The 27,399-nt window shown below is 41.9% G+C and overlaps 2 protein-coding genes across 4 annotated transcripts in view; one reads left to right on the top strand and one right to left on the bottom strand.

The window, feature by feature from the left end:
* The window catches only part of LOC138590915 (NACHT, LRR and PYD domains-containing protein 12-like), a 215,251-nt gene that overhangs the window by 64,526 nt on the left and 123,326 nt on the right, over window positions 1–27,399 (top strand). The gene's annotated exons all lie outside the window — the stretch shown is intronic.
* LOC138590921 (NLR family CARD domain-containing protein 3-like) lies at window positions 12,356–27,062 on the bottom strand. 3 transcript variants are annotated; one of them, XM_069661360.1, is made up of 7 exons: window positions 26,996–27,062; window positions 25,768–25,887; window positions 24,623–24,858; window positions 18,060–19,860; window positions 15,955–16,128; window positions 13,931–14,104; window positions 12,356–12,653 (listed from the first exon to the last, which is right to left on the bottom strand). In XM_069661360.1, the coding sequence occupies exons 3-7, from the start codon at window positions 24,831–24,833 to the stop codon at window positions 12,434–12,436; spliced, it is 2,580 nt and encodes an 859-aa protein (XP_069517461.1). In that variant the 5' UTR covers window positions 24,834–24,858; window positions 25,768–25,887; window positions 26,996–27,062; the 3' UTR covers window positions 12,356–12,433. The 3 variants fall into 3 exon arrangements, with proteins under 3 accessions (XP_069517461.1, XP_069517462.1, XP_069517460.1); XM_069661361.1 differs by lacking the exon at window positions 24,623–24,858; XM_069661359.1 differs by lacking the exons at window positions 25,768–25,887; window positions 26,996–27,062 and having other exon boundaries at window positions 24,623–25,146.

The following is a 27,399-nucleotide window of genomic DNA, read 5'->3' as shown; positions in this document are numbered from 1 at the left end:
CGTGGCTCATTAAGCTGAAAGGAACTCTGCTCAAACTGAGTAAGAAGAGAAAAGAGTTGGAGCTTGCAAACACCAGTGCTAATGGAGCGGCAAGGTTGGATGTGCAAAAGGAGATGCAAGCTTTCTCAACATCACTTGGGAATCAGAAGGTGACGCTGGAAGACCTCTTGGAGGCTGAGACCTCCATAATCGCTTTTTGCCAGCAAGAGAGATTCCCCATTGAATTTGCTGCACTAACCTCTGGCAAGCCACAAGTGCAGAGAAGTAGCAGCATCTTCAAATTGGATCCGGTTCTAGAAGGAGGACTTCTACGAGTTGGGGGACGGCTGAATAAGGCAGCAATCCCTGAGGACATTAAACACCCCCTCATCTTGTCAAAAGACCAACACATCTCCGACCTTATCCTCCGTCACATCCATCTACAGCTTGGACATGGAGGTAGGAATCACGTTCTTTCCGCTACAAGGAGAAAATACTGGATCACAAGTGGACCTACTGTAGTGAGGAAGATCATATCAAGATGCCTCATCTGTAAGCTCCATGGTGGAAAGACCGGTGAGCAAAAAATGGCAGACCTGCCAGAAGAGAGAGTGGTTCCTGATCTACCGCCGTTCACTAACATTGGCGTAGATTACTTTGGGCCAGTTGACGTGAAAAGAGGGTGTGGCATTGTGAAAAGATATGGAGTAGTGTTCACTTGCATGACAAGTAGGGCCGTGCACCTGGAAGTGGCCTATTCTCTTGACACAGACTCGTGCATCAACGCGCTGTGAAGGTTCATCTGTCGAAGAGGACAAGTCTCGCACTTAAGATCCGACAATGGCACCAACTTTATTGGTGCAGAAAGAGAGCTGCGAGAAGCCTTAGCCTCTTTGAATCATGACCGCATTGAAAGAGCCTTGTCCAAAAAGGGAATCAAGTGGAGCTTTAACCCTCCAGCTGGGTCACATCACGGTGGCGCTTGGGAGCGCATGATACGGATGATCAGGAAGATTTTGTGCTCTGTGCTCCGTCAGCAAACCTTGGATGACGAAGGGTTCCATACCGTGCTCTGTGAGGCTGAAGCTATGCTCAACGATCGCCCCATCACAAGGCTGTCAGAGGACCCCAATGACCTTGAGGCGTTAACGCCAAACCATCTGCTACTCCTCAAAGGAAAACCAGTTCTCCCACCAGGACTGTTCGACAAAAGGGATGTTTACGCAAGGAGAAGGTGGAAACAAACCCAGTACATCTCGGATCTCTTTTGGAAGAGGTGGATCCGCGAGTATTTACCGCTTTTACAGGAGCGTCAAAAATGGAACCAGGAGAAGAGGAGTTTTATTCCTGGAGACCTGGTCATGGTTGTGGACTCCACAGCACCACGTGGATCATGGATGCTAGGAAGAATCCTGGAAACCTTCCCTGATAAGAGAGGTCTGGTACGTGTGGTTCGTTTGAAAACCAAAACAAACATCATTGAACGACCCATAACTAAAATATGCTTGCTTAATGGAGCTAACGAGTGATTGATTCCCATTTGAAAATGGGCTATATATTTTTATTTTCTCTTTTTTCTGTATTTATGGCTCATTTGAATTTGGTGTAATTGCTCGGGCAGACGCAATTAGGGGCTGGAGTGTACGAGCCATATTCATTTTGCTTTATTTTTATGTAATTGTGCCCCGTGCCACGGGGGGGCTGTACTTGCTGTGTGGCTCAGCTGACCTCGGGTCAGCCCAATCAGGCCATTTAACCTAGGGAAACCAAAAACACAGGTGTTGCTGAATTAGGAAGCAAACAGTTTTTCGACTGCGCTTATGTGCCTGTGAGGTTTGATGTGGTTAACTATTTTGGTTTGTTGTTTTCTTACATGTATTATGAGTTAACGTTATTGCCGCTGTATGGAAAATAAATCTGCGAGATAATTGTAACTTTACAGAACTCTCCGTTTTGATATGTTCGAACGCACTGGGCGCACGTCTAAACTTAAATCCTCCGTATTAGCAACCAGTACTAGACTTTGTTTAGGACCTCGTCAGTACATATGTATTGATATTATTTATAACTCCAATCTAAGATGTTCTACGTTGTTTATTGACTCTTATTTACAGGAAACCGATGTAAAAGGGTTGTTTTTTTAATTTATTTTTAACTTAAAATTTCCTCTTAAGCCCCTTTCCCACCGGTCAAAAAACCTGCGAACACACAGCTTTTTTGCTTAGTGAGAAAGGTTACAATCGGTACTCAGACCCGGTCAAATGACTCTGCAGTAAGTCCCGGATAATTATCGCCTCGGCTCCGATCGGCATTGATGAGAACACCAAACCCATGTCGACACGCTAATCTCCGCCCCCTTTCTGGTGCAATGCTAAGCTCTGTCGGTAACTTCTGTGACTCCTTTTCATCTCAGCTACAAATTCCGCCCGTCTCCGTCCAAGCAGCGCTCGAACATTGTTCCAAATTTGTCAGCGCAGAGTTTGATAAACAGACTGAATGAGTTATAGATAACACCACCGTAACATCTTCACCGTTTACTAACCCTGGATGTGTTGGAAATGCCGTACTATATACTACATGCTATATACTGCATACTATATACTACATACTATATACTACATGCTATATACTGCATACTATATACTACATGCTTTATACTGCTTACTGCGTTCGGCGGTAGTTTGTAGTATGGAGGAGCTTTTTAAATTCATTGTGCAGTATGCTACGCCAGGCGGAAGTAAACAATAACCGCTGCTTCTTTAGCTACAGCGCCCCCTTCTGCTGGAATGCTGCTGCTGTCCGTCTTTTCAACTGCTGCTGTGACGTTCCAGCGCTTTGCATTGTGGGATACAGTACGCTTTTGTTTGCATACTGCAGACTACATTTTGGCCAAATCAGTACGTGCTGCTAGTATAGCATGGCATTTCGAACACAGCACTTGTTTCCTGCCTGTTTGTGACGTCAGACGGTGACGCAGCGGAAAGAGACTGAAAGGAGTATACTTCACATGGCAATGGGAAAAGAGACAGTTGGCATTTATTAGCGGGTCTTCCCGGGTCTGAAAAACCTGCGTTAACATGTTAATATGGTGAGAAGGGGTATTATAGAGGTTGTATATATTTGACTGACACATCCTGAGAAAAACACCTCCAGAGATCAGCTGTTACACTGTGACACCACTTAGTGTAAAGCATATGCAAATTCATGTTCCCTCTATTTAATAGTAAACCAGTCCCACGCAGAAGAGGAGAGAATACTGCTGGACAAGAGAGTGAACAGAGCCTATCATTGAAGGAATCTCTTTCACTTTAGTGCTGCCTTTAAATACCTCTGTTTAATTGCTGTACCGTGACAGGATAATTACCACCGTCACTCCGACCATTCAAGGGGACTAACAGGCCTGCAGATTACCTAACACTTTCTGTCTGTCACCATGGCTCTGCAGGAGGTGGTGAGCTGGTTGTCTGTTAAAATTTGGGGAATCGTCGAGCATTTAGGCATAATTAAAGTGTTGTTTTATCAGCGGAACATATCTGCAGAAAAATGACATATCTGCCGATGCTGATATGTCATTTTCAAGCCATAATCTGCAGATAACATGCCGATAATATTGTGCATCCCTAGTTTCTCTAAATCTATGCGCAACAGGTAAATCTATTATGTCTTACACTCTTCCATTGTAACTATAATAGAAGATTAATAGAAGGGAATGTTTGCCTTGACAATAAATCAATATTATTCTAACTTTAAAAATGTGTTCATTGTGCAGCAGGTCCTTGCATAGTATAACTGGATTTTATGAACTCAGAGAATTAAACTAACAATATTTTTAGTCTTAACTGCTGTACAGATAGTGGAATTATACAATATATTGGCCAGTCAGGGCTGCAGCAAAAAACAGCCTAACAAGGTGTGTTGACTGGAAGACAATAACCCTCATCAAGAAACAGAAACACTCCAACAGTCGCATCTTCTATTTATAGCTTTATGAGAGAGTTGTTTCTTTCCTCAAATCAGGATTTTATTGTTTTGCAGCATAGAAATGAAACAAATTCACTTACTGCCGTAAAGCTGAACATTCACACCGATACCCTCTTCCATTTGTCTGTCTTTTTAATACAGTAATAGTCTGTCATTCTCTATCATCATGCACATGGGATATGTGTATTATGCTGTAACCAATGGCTCCTTATTAATCTGTTGAGACAGAAGGTGCGTTTCGCTTCTAAATGCTTAACTGCCATGTAGAACAAATTGAGTAAAAGATTGTACTGCCAGCTGGTGGATACATCACACATTGCAAACAGTATCCTCCCAACGGTATGAGACTTTTTTGCTCCTATATTTGGGTTTAATTAGTTTTAACATAAGAGCTCAAACACTTGTGCATTTTAAATCAACAGAGGCAGACATGTTATGTGTGCTTGAAAAACAGAAAACTGTAAGATGCCTTTTTTGACAGTATTCACGAGGACAAACATGATGCTGTATGGACAAATGAACAAATGTACTTAAGTGAGGAGGCCTTTAAGAACGTCAAGCGACTGTTTTACAGTTTTTCTAAGTTGTTTTGGCTCAAATCTCAAATGATACTTTTAGACGTCAAAACAATGTAGGAAAACAATCTGTTACTCGAGCTCAACGGGGAAAGCATTTCTCTCTTTATTTTACAATTTGCAAATAATTGTCTACATTTTTAACAATTATTAATATTTTTAATTAAAATAGATAATATTCCTTCTCATTTGAATAGTTTTAGTTTTTAGCCAGAATAGTTGCCTGGCAATTCTCGACTCTCATCCCCCCATTTTCGGCCACGATTGGCGTTGCCGGCAGGATGCACTGTTAGACGTGAGACGTGACTTCCTTTTTTTTAATTTTTTGTTGGTACTATTCCTTTTCCCTTTCTTTGGTTATTGTTGTGTTGTGTTAGAGTTTGTGGTGGTGTGTGGAGGTAGCGGTGGAGATGGAGCGGCAGCATTTTTTTGGCCAGTTGGTAACGTCAGGTCTCCATTTCGAGGGTTGTGAGTGTGGCCTCTGCGGTTTGCTATGGAGGAGGAGCTGCAGCAGCTCAGAGAGCTAGTGGCACAGCTTAAAGCAGATAATGAGCAGCTGTCTCGGGCGAGGGATGCTTCCCAGGCCAGTTCCAGCAGAGCTGACCCCGCTCCTGTCACTTCAGGTGATAATCCTCCAGCTGCAGGGGCCAGCGCCACGGTCACTGAACGGCTGATTGTTATACCTAGAGACCGTAGATGTCCCATGTTTAATGGTAGGACAGGTATAGGTATAGTTGAGTGGAAAGAGGAGCTACAGGCATGTATGCGTGCCCGCCACCTGTCAGTTCGCCATCAGGCCTTCTTCCTCGTTGACCATCTGGAAGGGGAGGCCAGAGAGGAGATCAAGTATCGCCCCCGTGTGGAAAGAGAGGATCCAGCCAAGGTTTTGGCTATCTTGACTGAGCTTTATGGCTGCGTTCGGTCATATGTAACCCTACAGCAAACTTTCTTTCCCAGGAAGCAGCAGGAGGAAGGGGAGACATTACTTGAGTTTTCCTTGGCTCTGATGGCCCTCATGGAGCGTGTCAAGCAGTCAGCACCTGATGACCTGCCTAACGCAGAACTTCTCCTTCGCGATCAGTTCGTGGAGCACGTGCTTGATGGTGCCCTTCGCAGGGAATTGAAGCAGTTGGTTCTCCGCTGCCCTACTTCTTCTCTGCTTGATGTACGTGGAGAGGCCATTAGATGGGAGAGGGAGGGGTCCCCAAGGGCTGCTAGGGAACGTAGCCACTCCCTTCCTTCGGCCTACGGCCTACAGTACGGAGTACAGGGTAGTTCTCGCCCCGCCCCTCTTGTCTCGCCCCATGACTCAGAGTTGAGTGAGGCGAAGGGACTCTTGAAGCGTCAACAGGAACAGCTTGACCGGCTCACAACCAGATCTTATCGATCGAATGATGGCGCCCTGTCCACATATTGATGTTTTAATGGGTGGGGTCACTGTCCCATGCTTGTTGGACAGCGGGTCCATGGTGTCCACGATCCCTGAGAGCTTCTTTGTAGAACATTTCGCGCCCTGGGGCCAAGAGCGCCTTCGGTCTTGTAATTGTGGTGGTGGTGGTGGTGTGAGTGGTTATTGTATTTCCCGGGCTGCAATTCCCCAGGTGGCGTTGCCTGGCAATTCTCGACTCTCCTCCCCCCATTTTCGGCCACACATTGAAATTAATTTAAATCATTTTTCCAGTACAAATTTAATGCTGAATTAATACTGTTCAGTACAGATGGACATTATTTAGTAAAACTGGTGTAAAATTAATATGAGATGGGCTGCACGGTGGGCATGATCTACTTTGGTCCGTCATGTTTCCTTTTTGATAGAAACGGAACATTTCTCGATCATGGTTTTGGAAAAACATTTTTTATAATGCTAAGATCAGTGTTTCTTGGTCACCATGGAGACGATGGAGCTAACAGTCAGAACATCAGAACGTGCAGGTGTAAACAAACCAGCGCCTGTTTCTATATGTGGATAGATGAGTTGAGTGTAGAAAGATAAGAGCATAAATAACTATAATTTACAGATATGAGTCAAAACGCAGTAACAGCTGAATGTTGTTGTGAGTCTGAGTGAAACAGATAAAGTGTGTGTCTGTTATTGAACCTACAGCCAGAGCTGTGTGTTCATCACCATGTTGTTCTTGACATGTTGGTGTTTTCATACTGAAATGTGTTTGACAATTTAACAGTGGTGAAATGTACAATTACTAAGGACTTTAATAAACTATAATTAAGAGATACTTGTACTTTGCTTGTGTATTTCCATTTGATGCTTCTTTATACCCACTTAATTCTCCACTACATTTATGAGGCCATATTGTGCTTTCCTGACTCCACTACAGTTCTGCAACATTTTTTTTAAGAACACTACTTAAGAATACATCACAGATGTTACTAATAAAATGTGTTGTATTTTAATGCTTAGATTTAATCTAGGTCACTCTCAGTGGACAGCAACTATCAGTTACAGCCTTACACCACATTATACTTCACAAATGAGATACAAATGTATTTGTAATACCAGAATGAATACAAAGTTCTTGTCCATAAAGGCACGATCTACTTTGGTCCGTCATGTTTCCTGTAATATGATGTCAAATCTGTGTTCATGTGAACTCTCCCAGCCGGAAACTAATGTTTCTGATTATTCCATCACTGTGTGGATGCAGGGATGTTGTCTGATAGTGTTTAGAGAGAGTTTCTTTGTGTTCAGGAAAACACTCTGTGTGGAGAGCATCACATTTGGTGTTTATAAGCTACTGTCTCCCTCTACTTCTGGCTCCTCCAGGAAGAGGAGCAGGGAAGACGGAGAGGAGGAGGAGGAGGAGGCTGCCGCTCGGAGGCCGAGGTGGTCGGAAGACAGCGACTCTGACTGACTCCACAACGTTGTCTCTCTTCCTCTCTTCCACACCACAGGTTTCTCTCCAAAACATCTGGCAGGATGCTGCAGCGACCCTTTCTTCCACGACAACTGGCCTCTGCATCTGGCGGGACCAGTGATTCCAGGGACAGCCCTCGTGTCTGGCAGGGCTGAAGACCCCACAGGTAGCACCTTGCACCGGGGGGCTCTCTGTACCCTCTCCACATTTTGGCACAGAGACTGGATCGACGTTTCTTTCATCCTGAGGGCCGGACTTTGCGTCTGGCGGGGTTTTACCCCGGGTACCCTTTGCGTCTGGCGGGGCTGTTGACCCCCCCCTGCATGTAGCCTTTGCGTCTGGCAGGCTGGAGAGGACAGAGGTAGCCCTGGTCGTGTCTTCTGATGGACTCAGTCCCTCTCGTCACAGCACTAGAGACTCCTGCTGATTGGTCTGGGGTCTGCACAGTCCTGGCCCCCTCCCAGTGATGCTCATCAGATGGCAGATGAAAAGGAGCAGGTGGGAGGAGCACACGGCTGTCTGCAGTCCTCCCCAAGGTAGACATCACCGTGAGCAGTGACTGGACCGCTGGCAGCACCCACCTGTGACTCAGAGCAACCCAACCCTAAATATGTATAACTGTAAGCCTTAATATATTTTAAATGGGTGACTTATTAAACAAACTGACGTATCTTATCGGGGTAATATGATCCCAAGTGGTCACTTTGGGTTCAGAAATAAAGACAAAGTAAAGTCCAGGTCCAGGTGGAGGGTGGAGGAGGTGGTTGAGTGTGGAACAGCAGGAGTGGAGGAGTCTCAGTGTGTCTGCAGAGACTGTGTAGAAGGACAGAGCAGCAGCAGAGCAGTCCACATACTGTGATGATACTCTGTCACACCCAGAGGAACACACGGGGATGATGATGGACTTTGTGTCTGACAGTGGAGCTGATCTCAGAGCAGTTTAGACCACAGCACCGAGAGTCATCTCCACTGGGTGTGATTCTGTTGTGGCAAAAACGTTCCCCGAACCCTCTTGTCTGCCACTTAATGTCAATCTCCAATAGGTTATAAAAACTCTTAAAAATATAGTCAAAGTCTTGAAGAAACTCGGACAAGCAAACACTAGAGACTGGCAGAATCTGATGCAAAAAGAGTTTATTCCCGTATAAATACAAACAAATAAACCCGAGTCCATCCGGATAAGACTGCCCACACATTAGCTGCTCGGTCTTATATACTCTAAACTCCTCCCTCGCTGGGCTCCGGCACGTTTTTTCCCCATTGTCAGGTCTCTGCCTAATTAGTTAGTGTGTCGCAAGTGGCAGACTTGTGCCACCACCTGTTGGAGCCCCCCTCCCTCAACTCTGGCTCTCTGCCCTCAGCTTGTTAGGATTCTACTTTAGAGCTTTAGAGCATTGGATTATAAGAACTTACTTTAAAACATTTGACTATGAAACCTGAACTATAAAACATGTGACTGTAAAACTTGAAGGCATTGGACAATAGAAACGTTAACTACATTTTGACCATAAAAAACTTTACCTTTAAGACATTTGATTATAAAGTTTCAGTTAAAACATTTGATTATAAAACTTTTGGATATATAACTTCAACTCTAAAATATTTGATTATAAAGTTTCACATTTCTTTCAAACATTCCCTCCTGTGGGACTGAAAAGTCCCATAGCAACAACTTTAAGTGATCATTAAGACGGTTAGTATCACTCATGACAAATGCATCATCCAGGCACATTTTTTTCCAACAATTCCTCTGTCAGTCACTGCTGGATGAAGCTCTCCTCTCCACTCTACCTCCCAGTAACATGGCCCAGTCAGAGCCTCCACACACACAAGCTGATGCTGCTGCTTCACCCTCTCTGGATCACCAGGACACAGCTGATCCTCTGATACACGACCATCCTCCTGATCGCTCACACTCTGACAGAGATCAATACTTCCACCTGATGAGAGAAGAAGACAGACAACAGAAGTCATATATCAGTGTTGACAGAGAGGCCCTCATCAGCTGTCAGTCAGCGAGGCAGCACATCCAGTTTAAAGACCAGCAGAGACTTCAGTCTGTTCATACCACAAGTCTGAACAGGACTTAAGTACACAGTGGAACTGAACTGCTGAGAGACCCTGAACGCATCATGACTGCAGAAACAGAGACATATTCACTGCTTACTGTAAACATGGATTCAAATCAGTTTCTCTGTGACATTTTTTCTGTCAGGGATAATGCCCGACGAGGTGTCCATTATCAGGAATCTGTGGACTCATGGAGGCCAGAGCCGCTAACACCTGAGGGTTTGACTGATACCTGGAACAATCATTACCATTCCATAATGTTCTGATTAGGGATGGGCACGGATATTCAAGTATTCCATTATTCTAAATGACGTGGGTATTCGACTATAGCTGTAGCTTATGGATTTTTTTGTGTGCCTAAAGTTCATTAAATATTATACATTAGCTATATTAATCACATATTGTTCATTAAACATGTATACCAATGTCATTTAAAATGTGTAAAAAGTAGAAATAAAGTAAAAACATGCCTGGCACAGCAGCGTAACTAATTCATTATTTAAATCCGTCAGGATCGGACAGGATCACACGGCTGTATTCTCCTGTATTCTCCTGGACAGTGTATTAATATCAGCGCCACAGGGAGTTATGCTTGAGGATTATAATAATTTTACCTCTTAGTTCCGTGTGTGTGAGTGTGCGTCTGTTTCTGCGTGTATTAGAGACAGCGTGCGGCACAATGAGCGCTCTGTCCCATAAACAATGTTATTCACTGTCAGCAAATACACTGCTTGTTCCTGATGAGGAAGAGCGCTACTGTGCGTCCCTGTGTGAGTAACAAACAGAGACTCTTGTGTTGTGAAGTCGCCGATGTAGGCCAGTCTAACTGATGCGCACTTTAAACAGCGCTGTGCGCTACACTTTGTTTTTGTAGTGAGGTTAACCGGATATCCGATTTTTTTTAATATAATATTCAAATATTGACATGCCTTCAAATGCCCATCCCTACTTCTAATAACATGGAAACATTATTCACTCCTCCAGTAAATAAAACAGGTCTTGGACACCACTCTGCAACAGGAGATATTTCATGTCTGCTCAGCTATTAGCGAGAAAGCTAACAATATACTTGCTACATTAAAAGTCAATAACATTGTGTCTGATATAAGTTAAATATAATGAGACATAATAAGAAGACTATGTAGCTAACCAGCCGTGTCATTGTCCTGAAATCAACATCAGGATTTGTACGAACAAATGATCGGCCATGTTTACTGTCGGCCGCAGAATGAAGTAGAGAGTTGAATAGTGAGCAGGATGTCAGATGATGGCTGATGTGATCCACAGGATCAGTAAGTTCAGAGGGGCTGTGTACTTCCTGCAGCTCGTGTTTTACAGGCGCCATCCTGTGGTGCTCAGAGGTACTGAAGGACTACACTCAGTGCTGTAAATAAAGGTTTCTCTTTTCTTTCCACTCTCTCTTTCTTCAGCTGCATCCCAGTCAGCAAAGTTCTCATATCCTCCCAATAAGGTCAAAGAGCTGTTGCAGTCCCTCATTGCTGTAGGTCGATGTTAGCTCGTTAACAAGGTGCATCAACTGTAAACAGAGGCTTTGACTTTGTACCTGTTGCCATGGTCAGTCATTGTAGAAACAGGCTGATACTACGTAGCCAGCGTATACGTATCCACAACTACTTAAAAGGTGTCCATTGTCAGGAAGTAATCAACACCCAGCAGCCAATCAGAATCAAGTATTCACCCAGAACATGGTATAACTACTTCAGTATAACTGCTTCAAGTGTGAAATATCACATGAAGTGTAAAAATGGTGTCTGTCACAGAAACATTTGGACAAGCTGCTGTCACATGGACAGATATATAAACTATATATGATGTTAAAAGTCCTTCATGTTCATGCAAAGACTGAAGAGCAGAAACATCAGCTGTGATTTCTGGACTTCAGCAGAGGTTTTGTTCTGTACAAAGACCGTGGTTACTAAACGTAACCATGGTTCTGTGTAATAACAGACAGTGATTTGCAGGCTTCAGGCAGACTGATCTCAGAGCTGTGACAAAGATGAACTGATGAATTGTTTAGTGCTGAAATGAGAGAACGAACACTTTGAGATCAGATTTGATGGTACGACAGTTTGATGAACGAGGACCACTGTCTCTAAACATCTTGTGATGCTGTCAGCTGTAATCCAGCTTAATGTCCTGTACACATGAACACAACAACAACAGTTGTCTTCACATCAAATCAAACACGTGATCACAACAAGCTTCGTGCTGATCTGATTGGCTGTCTGTTCTCTCTCTGTGTTTCTGTCCAATCCTGAAGCCTGTCACTGTTCTCCTCTCACAGCTTCACTGAGGACAGCAGCCACTGGGAGGGTTGGAGGTTTAGCAGACAATACTGGATCTTTGCTGTGATAATAACTGTGTTTAGTACAATACTGCTGAAGCCAACATGGACTGACCTCAGAGTCTCCAGTCTACAGTGTGGACTCTCCACAAGATCAGAGAGCAGCTTCACTCCTGAATCCTGCAGCTTGTTGTAGCTCAGCTGCAGCTCTCTCAGATGGGAGGGGTTGGACTTCAGAGCTGAGGCCAGAGAAGCACAGCTCATCTCTGACAAACTGCAGTGACTCAATCTGAATAAAGAATAAATGATGTGACTTTGGAGGAAAATGTTGGAAAAAGAAAATACTGAATATATTTGTTATTTTCTGCTCGTACAAACTGAAATAATTAATAAATGTTTCTATTACTGATTTATTTAAAAACATGATGTGGAATAAAAGATGAAATCAGGTGTTTCAGAGGTTCACAGTGAATTATACAGTGTAGGATTTTTCTTGTTCTATGAAGGTTTTAAATGTGTAACTCAACATTGCTCTGCTACAGTCAATGGACTAAAGCAGTGAAGAAGAAAACAGACTTCAGCATTAAGATACTCAGTGTGGATCAGTATAATATCAGCCTCATGTCTGCAGTTTAGTGTCAACACAACTTTCACATCATATTAATCTCAGCACAGAAGTAAAACATGGTTTCTGACCTCAGAGTCTCCAGTCTACAGTGTGGACTCTCCAGAAAACCACACAGCAGCTTCACTCCTGAATCCTGCAGCTTGTTGTAGCTCAGCTCCAGCTCTCTCAGATGGGAGGGGTTGGACTTCAGAGCTGAGGCCAGAGAAGCACAGCTCATCTCTGACAAACTGCAGTCAATCAACCTGAATAAAGAATAAATGATGTGACGTTAGAATACAATGTTCCTGCATGAAATCCTTTAATGTTTAATAATGTGTTCAGAGCTGAAGAAGGCTAAGAAGGTCAAAGTTCAGAAAGTGGAAACTCCAAACACCTGAACACAACAGGATGCAGGTTAAAATGTGTGAAATACACAAAGTGAAAAAGAGCTCTCATTAATATTAATGACAACATGCTGCTACTTCAATAAAGACGCAGCGACTTCACCTCTTAAACTCTGCAAGTGTGACAAGTTCAAATATAACACACTCATAGTCTGATACAAGTTACAGTTTAGTGCTTCTTGGTCTGTGATGATGTTAAAATCTGTGATTAGGTTAAAAAGATCAAACATTTATGACGACTGATTCAAATAAAACACATATTTAAAACACTATTAAAATGGTTGTAATGCTAATTATGTGATATTTAGAAACATTTGATTCATTCTTTGTTGTTGAGTTTAAACTGCAATAGAGGTCTTCTGTAACGCTGAAAGTGGTCTTTTAATCCCTCACCAGGAGAAATCACAGCACTTTCCTCATTGAACTTCAGACGTCTCTGAGAAACATCACCCGATCACTGTGTGATTATTTCTCCTCATTTTTCAGGAGCGTAACACAAGAAGCACCAGTGGCTCCATCTATACAAACTCATGTTGTGCAGCCAAACACAACAAACAAGAAATACAAGAAAAACCAGCAGAAAATAACTGAAGAGTCGACTCTAAATACTAAAGTTTCCAAGATGCCAAATATGTCCGAATGAATTTTGGTGAATGTGAACAAAGACATGGACAGTATTTCTTTTAGAAATAGTGGAGCCATAAACTCAAAGCATCTTCACTTTAAACTTTTCAGTCGTTACAAGAAACAAATATTTTAATCGAAATGTTGGAAAAAGAAAATACTGAATATATTTGTTATTTTCTGCTCGTACAAACTGAAATAATTAATAAATGTTTCTATTACTGATTTATTTAAAAACATGATGTGGAATAAAAGATGAAATCAGGTGTTTCAGAGGTTCACAGTGAATTATACAGTGTAGGATTTTTCTTGTTCTATGAAGGTTTTAAATGTGGAACTCAACATTGCTCTGCTACAGTCAATGGACTAAAGCAGTGAAGAAGAAAATAGACTTCAGCATTAAGATACTCAGTGTGGATCAGTATAATATCAGCCTCATGTCTGCAGTTTAGTGTCAACACAACTTTCACATCATATTAATCTCAGCACAGAAGTAAAACATGGTTTCTGACCTCAGAGTCTCCAGTCTACAGTGTGGACTCTCCAGAAAACCACACAGCAGCTTCACTCCTGAATCCTGCAGCTCGTTGTCACTCAGCTCCAGCTCTCTCAGATGGGAGGGGTTGGACTTCAGAGCTGAGGCCAGAGAAGCACAGCTCATCTCTGACAAACTGCAGCTCCACAACCTGAATAAAGAATGAAGACAAAATTACAGATTTTCCTTCAAATGAGTGGAGTGACTTTTCCATTGTGTTCTGTGGATCATCATGACGTCAGCCTTCTGCAGTCATCATCCAAATGTCAACAGAACATTCAAACACCTTTTCATGTCAGCACAGGTTAATAACATGCTGCTGATCTCAGTCACGTCTGTAATTAGAGAATCATGAACACATCAGACATGTTGGACTAAACACTGTTCATTCATTCATTTATTAAATGACCTTCTTCTTACTGTATTTGGGGGCTTAGTAGGTCTATGTAATAAAAGGAGACGTCCACATTTGTTGAAGTCTTAAAATAACAGCCACATGCTTTCTGCACATTAAAGACTCATTAGTGGCAGCAATGATTCCTACTGTCCCCAGTGAGTGTGAAGTGGTCCCTTCCTAACAAAACTACACAGCAGGATAAACTCCATAAGTTCATGTGAAACTAATATGAAGCTTCAGCAGTCTGAGTCAGCCAAATCAAGTCTGTGTCCACCAAAGGTTCAAACTATTTACAACCAAATTCACTCTTTGAGTCACTATTCCTCCACTGCAGCTCAACAAGGAGACAGTCAAACACCAAACACTTGATATGTGTAGCTCAGTCTGCTGAAGCCTCTTATTAGTTTCAGCTAAACTGTAAAAGTCATTTTTGTGAAGTGAAAGAGTGTGAATGTTTGTCCTCCATCTCGTAACATTGGAGTCAGGTTAGAAGAGGATTTCTTCACAGACAGTATGGACAGAGGGAATGATGACAGACAGAAAATAACTCTATAAATATATGTGCATATGGGAATGTGAGTGTTGTCTTTAGATTGACCTGAAGAAATATGAACCTCTCCATTAAGACAAACATGTTTCTGGTGCAGACTATTGATTTGTTTTGGCTGAAATCTAAAGGTCTGTTTCTTCAAATAGTTCCTCAATGCTGACATGAAAACAAAGCAACACTTTGATCTGTTAGAAAGAATAACAGGAAATAATATAGAAGCTCAGATAACTCAAACTTAACGCTGTCATTCAGAATCATCACTTCATGTGGCTTTAACCAGGTGTAACACTTGTTCTTTTGAAGGATGCTGCACCTTTTGACATGTTCAAATGACTTTGATGTGTAATTTAATCTTTATTAAGCTTCTAAAGTTTGACTGAACTTTGAACAATAAAATCTGCATATATTTACAGTCTGTTCATGTTGTGAATCACAAACACTATGACTGATATTTTTGGAGTAATTACATCAGAGTCCTTTTTTAAATCTTCACACAGACTTTGAATCCTGCTCTGTCGTGTTGTTTTGGCCGCTGTTAGGCTGCTGTTTATTACTCTTAGCTCTGCTTTGATGCACACCACACCACAGCAGCTGTGTGGGGCGTCAGCTTCTGATACCATGAAGATCATCACAGTTCCTTCCTTCACCTTTACTGAGCTCTGCATTCATGACTCCCTTTTCTTTATCGACCCTGTCTCTCTGTCTGTTTACACAGAAGCTCAAACTCTCTGCAGCCGGTTTTCATCTGCTATCATCAGATCTACGACATCGTTCACATCCCTCACACACATTACAGCCTCGTCAGTGCTGACATCATCTTCACTGTCTGATCGACACCAATGTGAGTCGTGTGGAAACTTTCAAACAGTGAATATCTCTTTTCTTTTCTTCACTTGTTGTTCAGTCATTTGGAAAGACAGAACATTTTAAAATCACTTCTTCAGATCTGTGATCAGGTCAATCCTGAAGATTAACCACCCAAAACTTTCAACCTCAGTCAAGGAGTTGAATTGAACACATAAGAAAAACTACATGCTACAGTCAGTAAACTGACCTCAGAGTCTCCAGTCTACAGTTTGGACTCTCCAGTCCAGCAGACAGCAGCTTCACTCCTGAATCCAGCAGTTTGTTTCCTCTCAGGTCCAACTCTCTCAGATGGGAGGGGTTGGACTTCAGAGCTGAGGCCACAACTTCACAGTGAGTCTCTGACAGCCAACAGTTAGAAAGTCTGTTATGACACATAAATTACATGATATGTTACAATGAAAGAGACACTTTGTGTTTACTTCATGACAGTTTGACACATCAGACTAAATAACAATCTAAGTTTGCTGTTCACCTCAGGGTTCAGCTCATCTTATCTTTCTGTGTTTGACATGAAACAATAATTCTCCTCACTCCCTCTCGTACCTGCACACTTTGAATCTTTGATTTGCTTTAATGTGCAGATAAAGGAGGAGAAAATGTCTGTCTCCAAAGAGTTAGCATGAGGACGTCTTGATTAGAAACCTTTTTTACAACTTAGTTAACAATTACAGTCGAGAAAGACGATCTGTCTTTGCTGGCTACCTGCTGCTTTCAGGTTCACGTGCATGAGTGGGAAAATTCAATGACTGCTGTCAAGTGGGATCGAAACAAAAGGAACCTTTTAACAGTATTAGACGTGTACATATTTAAATCATATTATAATCAAACATTTTGATGTGTATGACAGCTGAGTGCATGAAGTTTTGTCGTCTACATTCTGTTGTGAGCATCTGAAGAACTTATTCAGCAAACAAACATAGTTAACAAACCGGTAAGGTTTCATTATCGTTACCATGACGTCATCAGAAAGATGTTGTCACTGTATCAGTATTAAGATCAATAACATTGGTGTGTATACGATCTCTTAAAAAGTCTGAATCTCACCATAATGTTCTGAGATATTCATCAGACCTTAAATATTGGTGGAAGCTGTGCATTTCCTGCTACTACTCTTCTCTACAGCAACAAGAGAGAGAAACACCTGTCAGCTTCTTTCTGTGAGCAACAGAATATCAGGAAACACTTCAAAACACAGCCATGTAACACAACCTCCCTCTTTCAAATGTGGAATTCATAAGCAACTAAATGCACCACTGCTCGGTTCAACACACTCAGGGGTGTTACTGTGACAGTCTGTGTCGTATGAGCAGCAGTTCACAGAAGCTAATGTTAGTTCATGTTAGCAAACTGTTCATAGATATTGTTGTGGAACGAACATTTCTGAATCAGTTTGAAGATTTGATGACGATTCTCTGCTTGTGCTACCAAATCACTATGTTACAGCGCTCAACATGATCCCATAGTTTTCACCTGTGGCCACAGTGGCTGCAGCAAACATGAGACACTCAATCTGAATAACACTAATAATACTTCTCCTTTATCTACAGCACGTTGTAGATACAAGTTTACAAAGTGCTTTGAAAACAGAAATACTGGATATATACAGAGCATCACAAAACAAAATAAAGTGCACTGTAGAAACAGAAAAAATAAAGTGGAGTGTGTTTGGTCCCTGAACATCCTCTGTCCTCACTTTGAAATGGATCCAAAACCAGTAACAGAAACATGACAGAAATAACTGCATGAAAGAAATTCTCTCTGTCTTCAGAAATCTGCTTTAGAAAATGAAACAGAACTTATTTGAAACTTTTAACAATAGTGGTTATAGTCAGTGATTATATAGCACACCTTGTAGAATCTACTCATGTAGTAATAACTTTACTGATAACTGTTAAATACTGTTCTATGTTGTGATTAAATGCTGCTGTGATAAAACCTCAACAACAAACTCTTAAATCCTTCATGTGTTTAAACAGGTTTGCATGTTGCCTTCATGAACCAATGCTGTATAGTAAAACAGTCAAATGTAACACATATTAGAAATAAATAGAACAGCTTTTCTTTCATGAACTTAACAGCTAGAAACAAAACTGACTGAAAAACAACATTTTTGCATTGAAAACTTCTGAAACAGCTCAAGAACGTCAGTGACAGAATACAAAAGACAATAGATTTATGAATAAACAAGTGGAACAGTATTTTAAGAGTAATGATAATTCTATAGTGTTGATATCTGAAGAACTAAACGACTTATTAACCCTGATTTAAAATGTTAATCACATCTGGACTTACCGAGCCTTTCTGCAGTTCCTCACAGCTGGAATCAGTCTCTGTCTTCCCTGCCGTGATGTGTTGTACTTCTGCAGGTCCAACTCATCCAGAACCTCCTCTGACATCTGCAGCATGTAGGCCAGAGCAGAGCAGTGGAACACAGAGAGTTCTTTCTCTGATCTGTTCTCTGACTTCAGGAACTCTTGGATCTCCTGATGTACTGAGTGGTCGTTCATCTCAGTCAGACAGTGGAAGATGTTGATGCTTCTGTCAGGAGAGATCTTATCACTGTTCATCTTCTTCAGGTTGTTGATGACTCTCTGGAGGATTTCTGGACTGTTGTCTGTCCGGCCCAGCAGGCCTCCTAAGAGTCTCTGGTTGGACTTCAGAGAGAGGCCATGAAGGAAGCGAACAAACAGGTCCAGGTGACCACTCTTACTTTGAAGGGATTTCATCATGGCGCTCCTCAGAACGACATCCAGGGATGAGAACTGTCTATCATAGATGCGTTTGTTCTCTTTTAGGAAAGCCTTCAGTACTTGTGTGTTGCTGTGTGTGTAACAGTGGAACATGTAGACTGCAGCCAGAAACTCTTGAACGCTCAGATGAACAAAGCAGTAGACTGTTTTCTGGAAGATCACACACTCTCTTTTAAAGATCTCAGTACAAACTCCTGAGTACACCGAGGCCTCTGTGACATCCAGACCACAGCGCTCCAGGTCTTCTTGGTAGAACATGATGTTTCCTGTCTCCAGATGTTCAAACGCCAGCCTCCCCAGCTTCAGAAGAACTTCCCTGTCAGCCTCCATCAGCTCCTGAGGACTCACCTGATGTCCCTCATCATACTTCTGCTTCTTCCTCTTGGTCTGAACCAGCAGGAAGTGTGAGTACATGTCAGTCAGGGTCTTGGGCAGCTCTCCTCTCTGGCCTGTGGTCAACATGTGCTCCAGAACTGTCGCAGTGATCCAGCAGAAGACTGGGATTAGACACATGATGTGGAGGCTCCTGGATGTCTTCATGTGTGAGATGATTCTGCTGGACAGCTCTTCATCGCTGAATCTCCTCCTGAAGTACTCCTCCTTCTGGGAGTCAGTGAAGCCTTGTACTTCTGTTAACCTGTCAACACACGTAGGAGGGATCTGATTGGCTGCTGCAGGTCGGGAAGTTATCCAGACGAGAGCCTTGGGAAGCAGATTCCCCTCGATGAGATTCATCAACAGGACGTTGACTGATGACTCCTGTGAGACGTCAGACACAACCTGATTGTTGGTGAAGTCCAGTGAAAGCCTGCTTTCATCCAGGCCGTCAAAGATGAACAACAGTTTACAGACAGCGAGCGTCTCTGCTGTGACCTTCTGTAATGCTGGATGGAAAACATGGAGCAGCTTGAGAAGACTGTACTGCTCGTCTTTGATCAAGTTCAGCTCCCTGAAGGAAAGCAGAATCAGCAGACTGACATCTTGGTTTTCCGAGCCCTCTGCCCAGTCCAGAGTGAACTTCTGCACTGAGAAGGTTTTTCCAACACCAGCGACGCCGTTCGTCAGGACCACTCTGATGTCTCTCTGTTGGTCAGGTAAGGATTTAAAGATTTCGTGGCACTTGATTGGAGTGTCATGGAGGGTCTTCTTCTTGGAAGCTGTCTCAAGCTGTCTAACCTCATGTTGGGTGTTAACCTCTTCACTGTGTCCCTCAGTGATGTAGAGCTCAGTGTAGATTCTTTTGAGGAGGGTTCCACTTCCTGGTTCATCAGTTCCTTCAGTCACACGTTCACATCTCCTCCTCAGACTGATCTTATGTTGATCGAAAACCTCCTGCTGACCACCTTTCACAAAACAGAGAACAAAATGAGACGAAACAAGAACATTTGACAATCTGGTGATTATCTTGTTACTAAAAAAGATCAATATAAGAAAATATAAAGTGTTAAAGTTGAGTCCAAATCAGCCTCTGACTGTGTGTCAGTGAACGTGTTTGATTGACAGCAGAGAGAACAGGTTGATCCTCAGCAGCTCGTCTGCAGCGCTTCATCTAAACAGCTCACTGTGGCTGTTTCTTCATCACTGCAATATTTAAAACTGATGCACTGATAAAATCATGCAGACGATGTTCACATCTTGTTGTGTAGACCTTCTTTGAATGATTGGAACCACTAACAAAGCACTGACAATCTCTGTAACAAATACACTACATTTCCTATAGCTGCTGCAAAATAAAATCCTCCCGCTGGTAGGGCTGTCGCGGTGAAGGAATTTACCCTGCGGTGATTTAGGACGGCTCAACCGAGCGGTATGCTGTATTTTTTTATTTCATACATATTTTTATTAGCAAGGTAAGTATTACATGTTTGGTGAATAAAGTGTATAATCTGCAATAAAATGTAGATTAAAAATGTTTACGCCGTCTAAAGTTACTGATAGGTCACGTGTTTCCGGCCTGGGGCGCAAGAATCTTTGTCCGTTGACTCTCGTTATAAGTTGCACATGCGCAGTTTGCTCCTCGTCAATACAAGAGATAGGAGTAGACAGGGCGCACATCACCAGCGCCCTGACAGCATTTATCCATCTAGCAGCAGCTGCTGAAACCACCAACCACTAGGTGGCAGGTAGCACTCGTTGACACTCAGTATATTAGACGGAGATGAGGACAGTCACGGCAGTGTAGTGTCAGCTAGGTACAGTATAATGGCGAAAGAAAATACTGTCACTGAAAGATGTGTCTCAGCAGCAGCTGGCCAAGAAACACTACACACTGGGCCCAGGTGAACTTCAGAGGCTACCTACAGAAGTGAGATAGCAGCTGTGTGGTGTTGGTCTTTTATTGTTGTTATTGGTGTTTGTTTTTAATCGTAGTAGTGCTGTCTTGTCAGAAAAGTGGGCAACAGTAGACCCAAAATGATGTAATAGTCTAGTTTCAAGGATTCTTCATTTGTCATGTGCACAGAGATGCAAAGTAAAACATGCGGTGAAATAAAGGAGATGCTCAGTTACTGTGTATCAAAGGGATCAATAACATAACAGTGAGATCAGCAAATAGAAAAGATAAAATAGAGTACAATGAAATAATATAAAATTACTAATGCAACATGAAGTGTCTCAGTATGGAGTCAGGCCACCACAAGCCTCCAGAACAGCTTCAGTGCTCCTTGTCAAATCTCTCTATATAAACACAATCTTTATTTTATCAGGTGATCCATCAGAGACTTGAATACAGCAGATAGAAAGAAGAACAAACAGCCACACATAACAAAATGGTATATAGCAATCACAGACATCACTAAATAGATTTGAAGATGAATGTATTGGAATGTTTTAACATGTCAGTTTAAGCCACTAGGCTGCCTATTGAACAGGTAGTTTGTTGTTTTGACGTGTTTATATTTCCTAACATTCCACAGTCCATCCGTCTCAAATCGAAGGGTTACTCACAAAAGAATAATAGTTGACTGAACTCGTTTCTTTAAGCAGACATAAATAATCCTTATTTTTTTACACAGTAAGAATGTATCTGTTCGGGAGTATCCAAAAACTGTATTCCACAGAAAGGTGGCAAGGTTATATGGCTTTGAGTACGTTTGCTTGATTTTGTTTTTGCCCCCCCTGGAGAAAAATCCACCAGTATTTAAATACAATGACGTTGATTATCATCGTTTTTAAAACTGAATTACCATCTAAAGCAGCACAAGCAGCAAAGTCCTTCCCGTCCCTCCTGTCACTCACTGTGGTGTAAGTTTCTTTATCCTTCATCCTCATCAACTGACGGTCAGAGACTCTGAGCTGCCGTGCTCGCGTGCTGTGGTTCCACGCGCACGTATTGGTGCTGATCGTTTACATTCTTCCTCCCGCCGCTACGCATACCAGCCTTTTTACCGTCTTTCTCGGACAAAGGTTAAGTGTTACTTTTTCTTCACCGCCCGACAGCATTCAGGTCCTACTGTTTACTCCGTGCTGCGACAGTGACCAGAGAGGCGTTTGAGTGAAGGGGGGAAAAAACGGTTCCTCACTGCTAATACTGGATAATATTTAGCCTAAATTTATTAAGTTTACACATTTTATTTTATTTTCAGTTGATTTATTGAACATTTTTTTAAGTGCAAGCTACTATATTTAAAACCGTGGTATTGCAGTATTGCGGTCACCGTGACAACCCTACCCGCTGGTTTGCTGATGGAAAACTATCATGTGAAGCAGCAGCAACAGGAAATGTTTATATCAGACAGAAACCTCAGGAGCTGAAAAATTAAACCAAAACAGAAGTGCCAAAAACAGTTGAAGTTCCCATAATGACCACTTGAGGCTGGCTCCAAAAGTGAGTCAATCCCCACAGACCCCATGTTAAAATCCCCAACTTTACAGCAGAAATAAACATGTTTACAGCCTGGGACTAAAAACGTCTTGTTCTCTACAGCTCATTTCGTTATGACACCTGAATGAGGGTCATCTTTATTTGACTCAGCCATTTTAATTATATTTAGACTTATAATTTTGCATTATTAAGGGCCTGAACTCTTTGAGTGACAGGTGGATGCCGTTTGCTGCCTGCTGGGCGTCAGCTTAGCTCATTTTACTCACTGAACTGAACCTCTCTGCCATGTCTCCACGTTGGTGCCTTCTGGAGAATTTTTCATGCAATTATCAGACAAATAAAATGTGTTGCTGAGCGGTTCATTGTAACAACAGACTGTCTAAGAGGTCTGTGTAGACCAGTGGTTCCCAAACTTTTTGTGCCCAAGGCACACCAAAGGACAAGTAAAAATCTCAAGGCACACCTATTGTGCAAATAGCCCTTATAACACGTGTTATCACTCATATCATGTATAATATCTGTAAATGTGCATAATTATTTACTAATGTCAAATAAAATGTGACAAAGACAACTATATTACTCATGAAATATTTATTAACGAAATATTTCAAAAATGAATTTGAAACTTTATCAAATTAGGCTTCATCAAAGCAGCAACTCACTCATTCAAACCAGACAGGTCACAAAATTAAAAATGAGGCAAAGGAAACTCGGCAGAAATTCAGCACAGAGAACTGTCAATGCAAGGAAGCTGCATGGTTCTGAACTACAAAATATAAATGTAACATTTCAGCAATCAGCATTGAAACATGTGCTATTGTAAATATTTTTGCCTACTTACAAATTAGTGAGATACATGTGCCTGTCGGGGCGCGCAGATTTTTTTAATCCTTGGTGGCACTGAGGAGAGGGCCACTCGCAAGTCCTGTTCAACAGAGAGCCGTGACCTCCTGTTGTTCTTCATGTAAACCAGCGTAGAGAACGTCAACTCACACAGGTAGGTAGTGGGGAAAAGAAGAAGTTGCTCAATTGCGTGGTGGGAGATGCTTGGGTACTCTGATGCAGAAGCCAACCAAAACTGATCCAGTGGGAGCTCACTAAATTTGAGTTTCAGTGTGCGGTCCACACGGAGCTCTGCGCACTCCTCTCTCTCTTTCATAGTGAGCTTTTCTGTCTAGGATTCCTGGTTGAATGGGTCTCGGATCCAGTCATAGTCCTCGATGTCAGCCACACATGGAAAATAGCGCTCAAACCTCTCGTTTAAGGTCTGAAGGTGTTCGGCATATATAGCGCGCTCCCTCGCTGCCTGTGGCGCAGCTGATGCCAGCGGGAACATGTCCATGCAGCCGCACAAGAAAGCGCTTCATTTTCCCTCTTTTTTTAATGTTGTCCTTCAGCCTTTGATGTGTCACAGTCTTATAATTCCCACTTGCGCAACTGCGTTAACAGCGAAATATGGGGTTCACTGAGGATTTTTTTTTAAATAATTGTTTTTAGGTATAGAGTTTGCCTCTGTATTATGAAATGAGCGCATATAAAGTACTGATATAGTAAATTAAAAATATATTTTTTTTGTGTAGTTGTATATTGCAATAATAACGTATGATTGTCACAAAATCCCACGGCACACCCGGACTTGCCTAACGGCACACCAGTGTGCCGCGGCACACCGTTTGGGAACCACTGGTGTAGACAACACCTGGCTTATTAGCTTAGCTTGTTATCTAAATAACCAAGTCATGAGTTAGCTTTGGCATAACTGTATAACTTTAATCATTTACTGTTTGCCAATCCCTCCCTCCTCTTCACTTCCCCCCTCTCGTCCAAATACGGTCACTTCTGTATCCAAAAACCAAGATGTTGAAGGAAAATAAACTAAAGGCCTCAAAACTGTTGTCCACAAACAAAAGCGGTGACATCACAGGGGCTACGTCCCTCTGCTTATATACAGTCTATGGTGAACAGCAGCAGTTTAAAAGTTCTTCCTGATGGAGAACAAGCAGCATGCTGATATTTTAAGCAAAGACAGGGGGCGCTACAATAAAATCACAACATGTTAAATATAAATTTGTTTTGGGTTCAGATTTTTCCTCAAAGGAGAACACGGGACGAGTGACACAGAGCAGATATGTATGCTGGAGCAGAACACATCAGTTCATTTGTAATGGTATTTATAAAGATCTTAATGTTGGTGCTGAATGACACAACAAATGTCTCTGTATTAAAACAACAAGCCGTGTTTTCAGACACGATGACATCAGCAGACTGATGGACGGTCTTACTTTGGAAAGTGCTGGTCTCACTGGCTGTCTGCAGTCCAGGTGTTGTTCTGGATCTTTCTCCACACTGGGGACAGGAGGAGTCTCCTGATGAACCAGACTGGTCCCAGTGTGAGGTGAGGCACTGTCTGCAGAACCAGTGTCCACAGCTGGTAGAGACTGGATCCTTCAGGACGTCCTGACACACAGCACAGCAGGACGACTGCTCCTCCATAGAAACATGACTCCTCTTCTTCTCTCTGTGAACACATTTCTTCATGACTGAAATGATTTGTTGAATTTGGTAGAAAAATATCGCCATGTGATCGACACTGTCTAGAAGCTGTGATAGCTCACAGAGAGCAGTAAAAGTGTTTGTCATTAATTAACTGCTTTCCTATCAGACAGTCTTATTAAACATTGTGTGATCTGCCTGTAGTTTGTTATTAATACAAACTCAACACTTCCTGCAGCTGCTTCACAGTAAAAGCCTTCCATTAAAGACAGCTGATTATGTGCTTCACTGTTTTACAGTCACTGTGGGCGGCTCAGCTGGAGTCAGTTATGTTTGAACTGAGGTCAGAAGCCTAAATTAAACTGAGGTCGAGCAGCAGGCTCAGACACACAGCATGTCACAGAGGTGTCACAGGTTCAAGTCCAGACAGGTGCCTTTGTTTTCAGTCTCTTCATGTCTTCTGTAGTACTATCACAAATACAATGATGTCAGTGTGCTGCAGTGTTTCATATGAGATGTTTGTGTCTTTCTCTCTAGTTGAACAACAACACTCACTGAGTCTCAGAGCCTGCTGTGCTCCTCGTCCTGAATAAACACATTTAAACACGTCTTTTCTTTACGTTTTCTAACCACATTGTAACTGCAACACGTTTCTGATTGTTCCTCCTGTTCTTACTTTATTTACATATATCCCAGCATGCAATGAAAGTAACACTTCATAACACAGAAAACTCAGCAATAATAATCACTAAATTATTATTGTATGATGTGATTATATTATTCTCAAACTCAGAATATATCCACCTTAGTTTGAAACAGTTTCTGCAGTAATAACTCTGCACCATGAATATAAATCTATTAGCAAAACATTTAGTATTGATCCTCAATGCATCGTCGTCTGTCAGGTCAGTTTACAGCAACAACAGTCTCTTACTTTGTGTCTGAGGGTCCAGGTTCATTACTGAAGAACGGAGGATGATCATTGGACTGGTCACTCTTCAGAGACAGACAGCTGGATACTGCAGACTCTGCTCTCTATCTGTTGGGCTGAACTCTGCAACACACAAGATGTTTTTATTTATATCACATGAGTCCTTGATAAAATCTTCAATTCTACTGCTGCTGTTGATAAAAAGGAGATTGAAAGGTTTGTATTATTGTTCTTAGATTAATTGACAGCTGTTTAAGGTGACTGACAGCTGTCACTGATACTAAGAGGAACAAATGAACTGAAATGAATCATATAAATGTTTTGTTGTATAACAGTAACAACAGTTATAATAATTGTTTCACCTCAGCAGTAGATAACAGTTTACTCTGTCCAATAGTTAGAGTACATCTTTCCTCCAGATGGCAACTGACAGCAGCCATTTAGTGTCCTGATAACATTTTGTCACCATGTTTTACACAAGCAGTGAGTTAAAGATAAGACAAGTCAACTGTCCCAGAGGGAAGTTCACCCTGGGTAACAGAGCTGCACACAGACACAGCTGCAAACAACTTTAAACTACATGTAACCAACAGTCGTACACTAAAGACAAAACAACAAACCAGAAAAATAAATATCAAAAAGATATGTTTAATATTGCACAAACCAACACAATATTCTGAGTAAAAACATAAAAAATTAATGAAACATTTGAAGCAGATTTTGAACAGTAATGAATCCTATATTTTCTGGAGGTGTAAATTCTGAAATGGAGATTTCAAGTGTTTTCCTGCAGGAAAATCATCAGAAGTTTGTGGATATAAAACTGTTTTTTTTGTAGAACAGTTTCTGCATCATTAATATAAATGTATTAGCAAAGCATCTAGTACTCATCCTCAATGCATCGTCGTCTGTCAGGTCAGTTTACAGTCACAACAGTCTCTTACTTTGTGTCTGAGGGTCGAGGTTCTTTAGGTTCATTAGGTTCACACACAGTATACAGTTTAATAAAACCAGTCAGCGCTCCACCTGTTCAGTGTTCTTTATATCTCTGCTTGTTTTCGTGAGTTACTGACGATTTAATGTAACTTATTCAGCCAATCAAAACTTTGTGTCCACAGATGAAACAAACTTTCGAGTTTACTCTAAGTTCTCTTTCCTCTACAGTCCACAGGTGGAAAAGTGACTCAGAGACTTTAACAGTCAAATGATACAAATGTTAATTAACACTCACCCTGCCTCAGCCTTCAGTTTTGTCTCCTGCGCCATCGATTCAAAATGGTGGAGTCTGCTCCGTCGTGAAGGGACTGAACACTTTCACTTTCATGTTCCAGCCCTGTTGAGCCTGTATCCCGTGATCAGGTTGCTCCTCCCCTCTCCATTTACAGGAAATATGGTGAGTCGATGATGTTTCATGAACACACTTCAAAGGAACTCTTACAAAACCGATTTGAATGACAGTGAACATCTTAAAAACACAGCTGCCTCAGAAAGACGTGTTCAGAATAGAGTTGAAATCTTTCACACAACATTAAAAGAAGGCATAGGTGATCAATTTAAGAACTGTGCACTGAACTGGATGAAAGACTTGAAGCTGATAATTCATGGAATGATGAATGGAAAAATACTCGCTGTACT

This window comes from Semicossyphus pulcher, unplaced genomic scaffold (assembly GCF_022749685.1).
Source record: "Semicossyphus pulcher isolate SPU_LCO1_2020_fin unplaced genomic scaffold, fSemPul1.0.p SCAF_14, whole genome shotgun sequence".
In the NCBI taxonomy this organism is placed as follows: Eukaryota; Metazoa; Chordata; class Actinopteri; order Labriformes; family Labridae; genus Semicossyphus; species Semicossyphus pulcher.
This window is presented reverse-complemented; position numbering and strand designations above follow the sequence as displayed.

Excerpts from the sequence above, each read along its gene's own strand:
- LOC138590921 (XM_069661359.1), bottom strand. The coding sequence starts at position 24,980 with ATGACAAACACTTTTACTGCTCTCTGTGAGCTATCACAGCTTCTAGAC. Across the intron at positions 16,129-18,059 it reads AGGAACTGCAGAAAGGCTCG|ACTTTCTAACTGTTGGCTGT; the intron begins GTAAGTCCAGAT and ends GTGTCATAACAG. Across the intron at positions 12,654-13,930 it reads TGTAGACTGGAGACTCTGAG|GTTGATTGACTGCAGTTTGT; the intron begins GTCAGAAACCAT and ends TTCTTTATTCAG.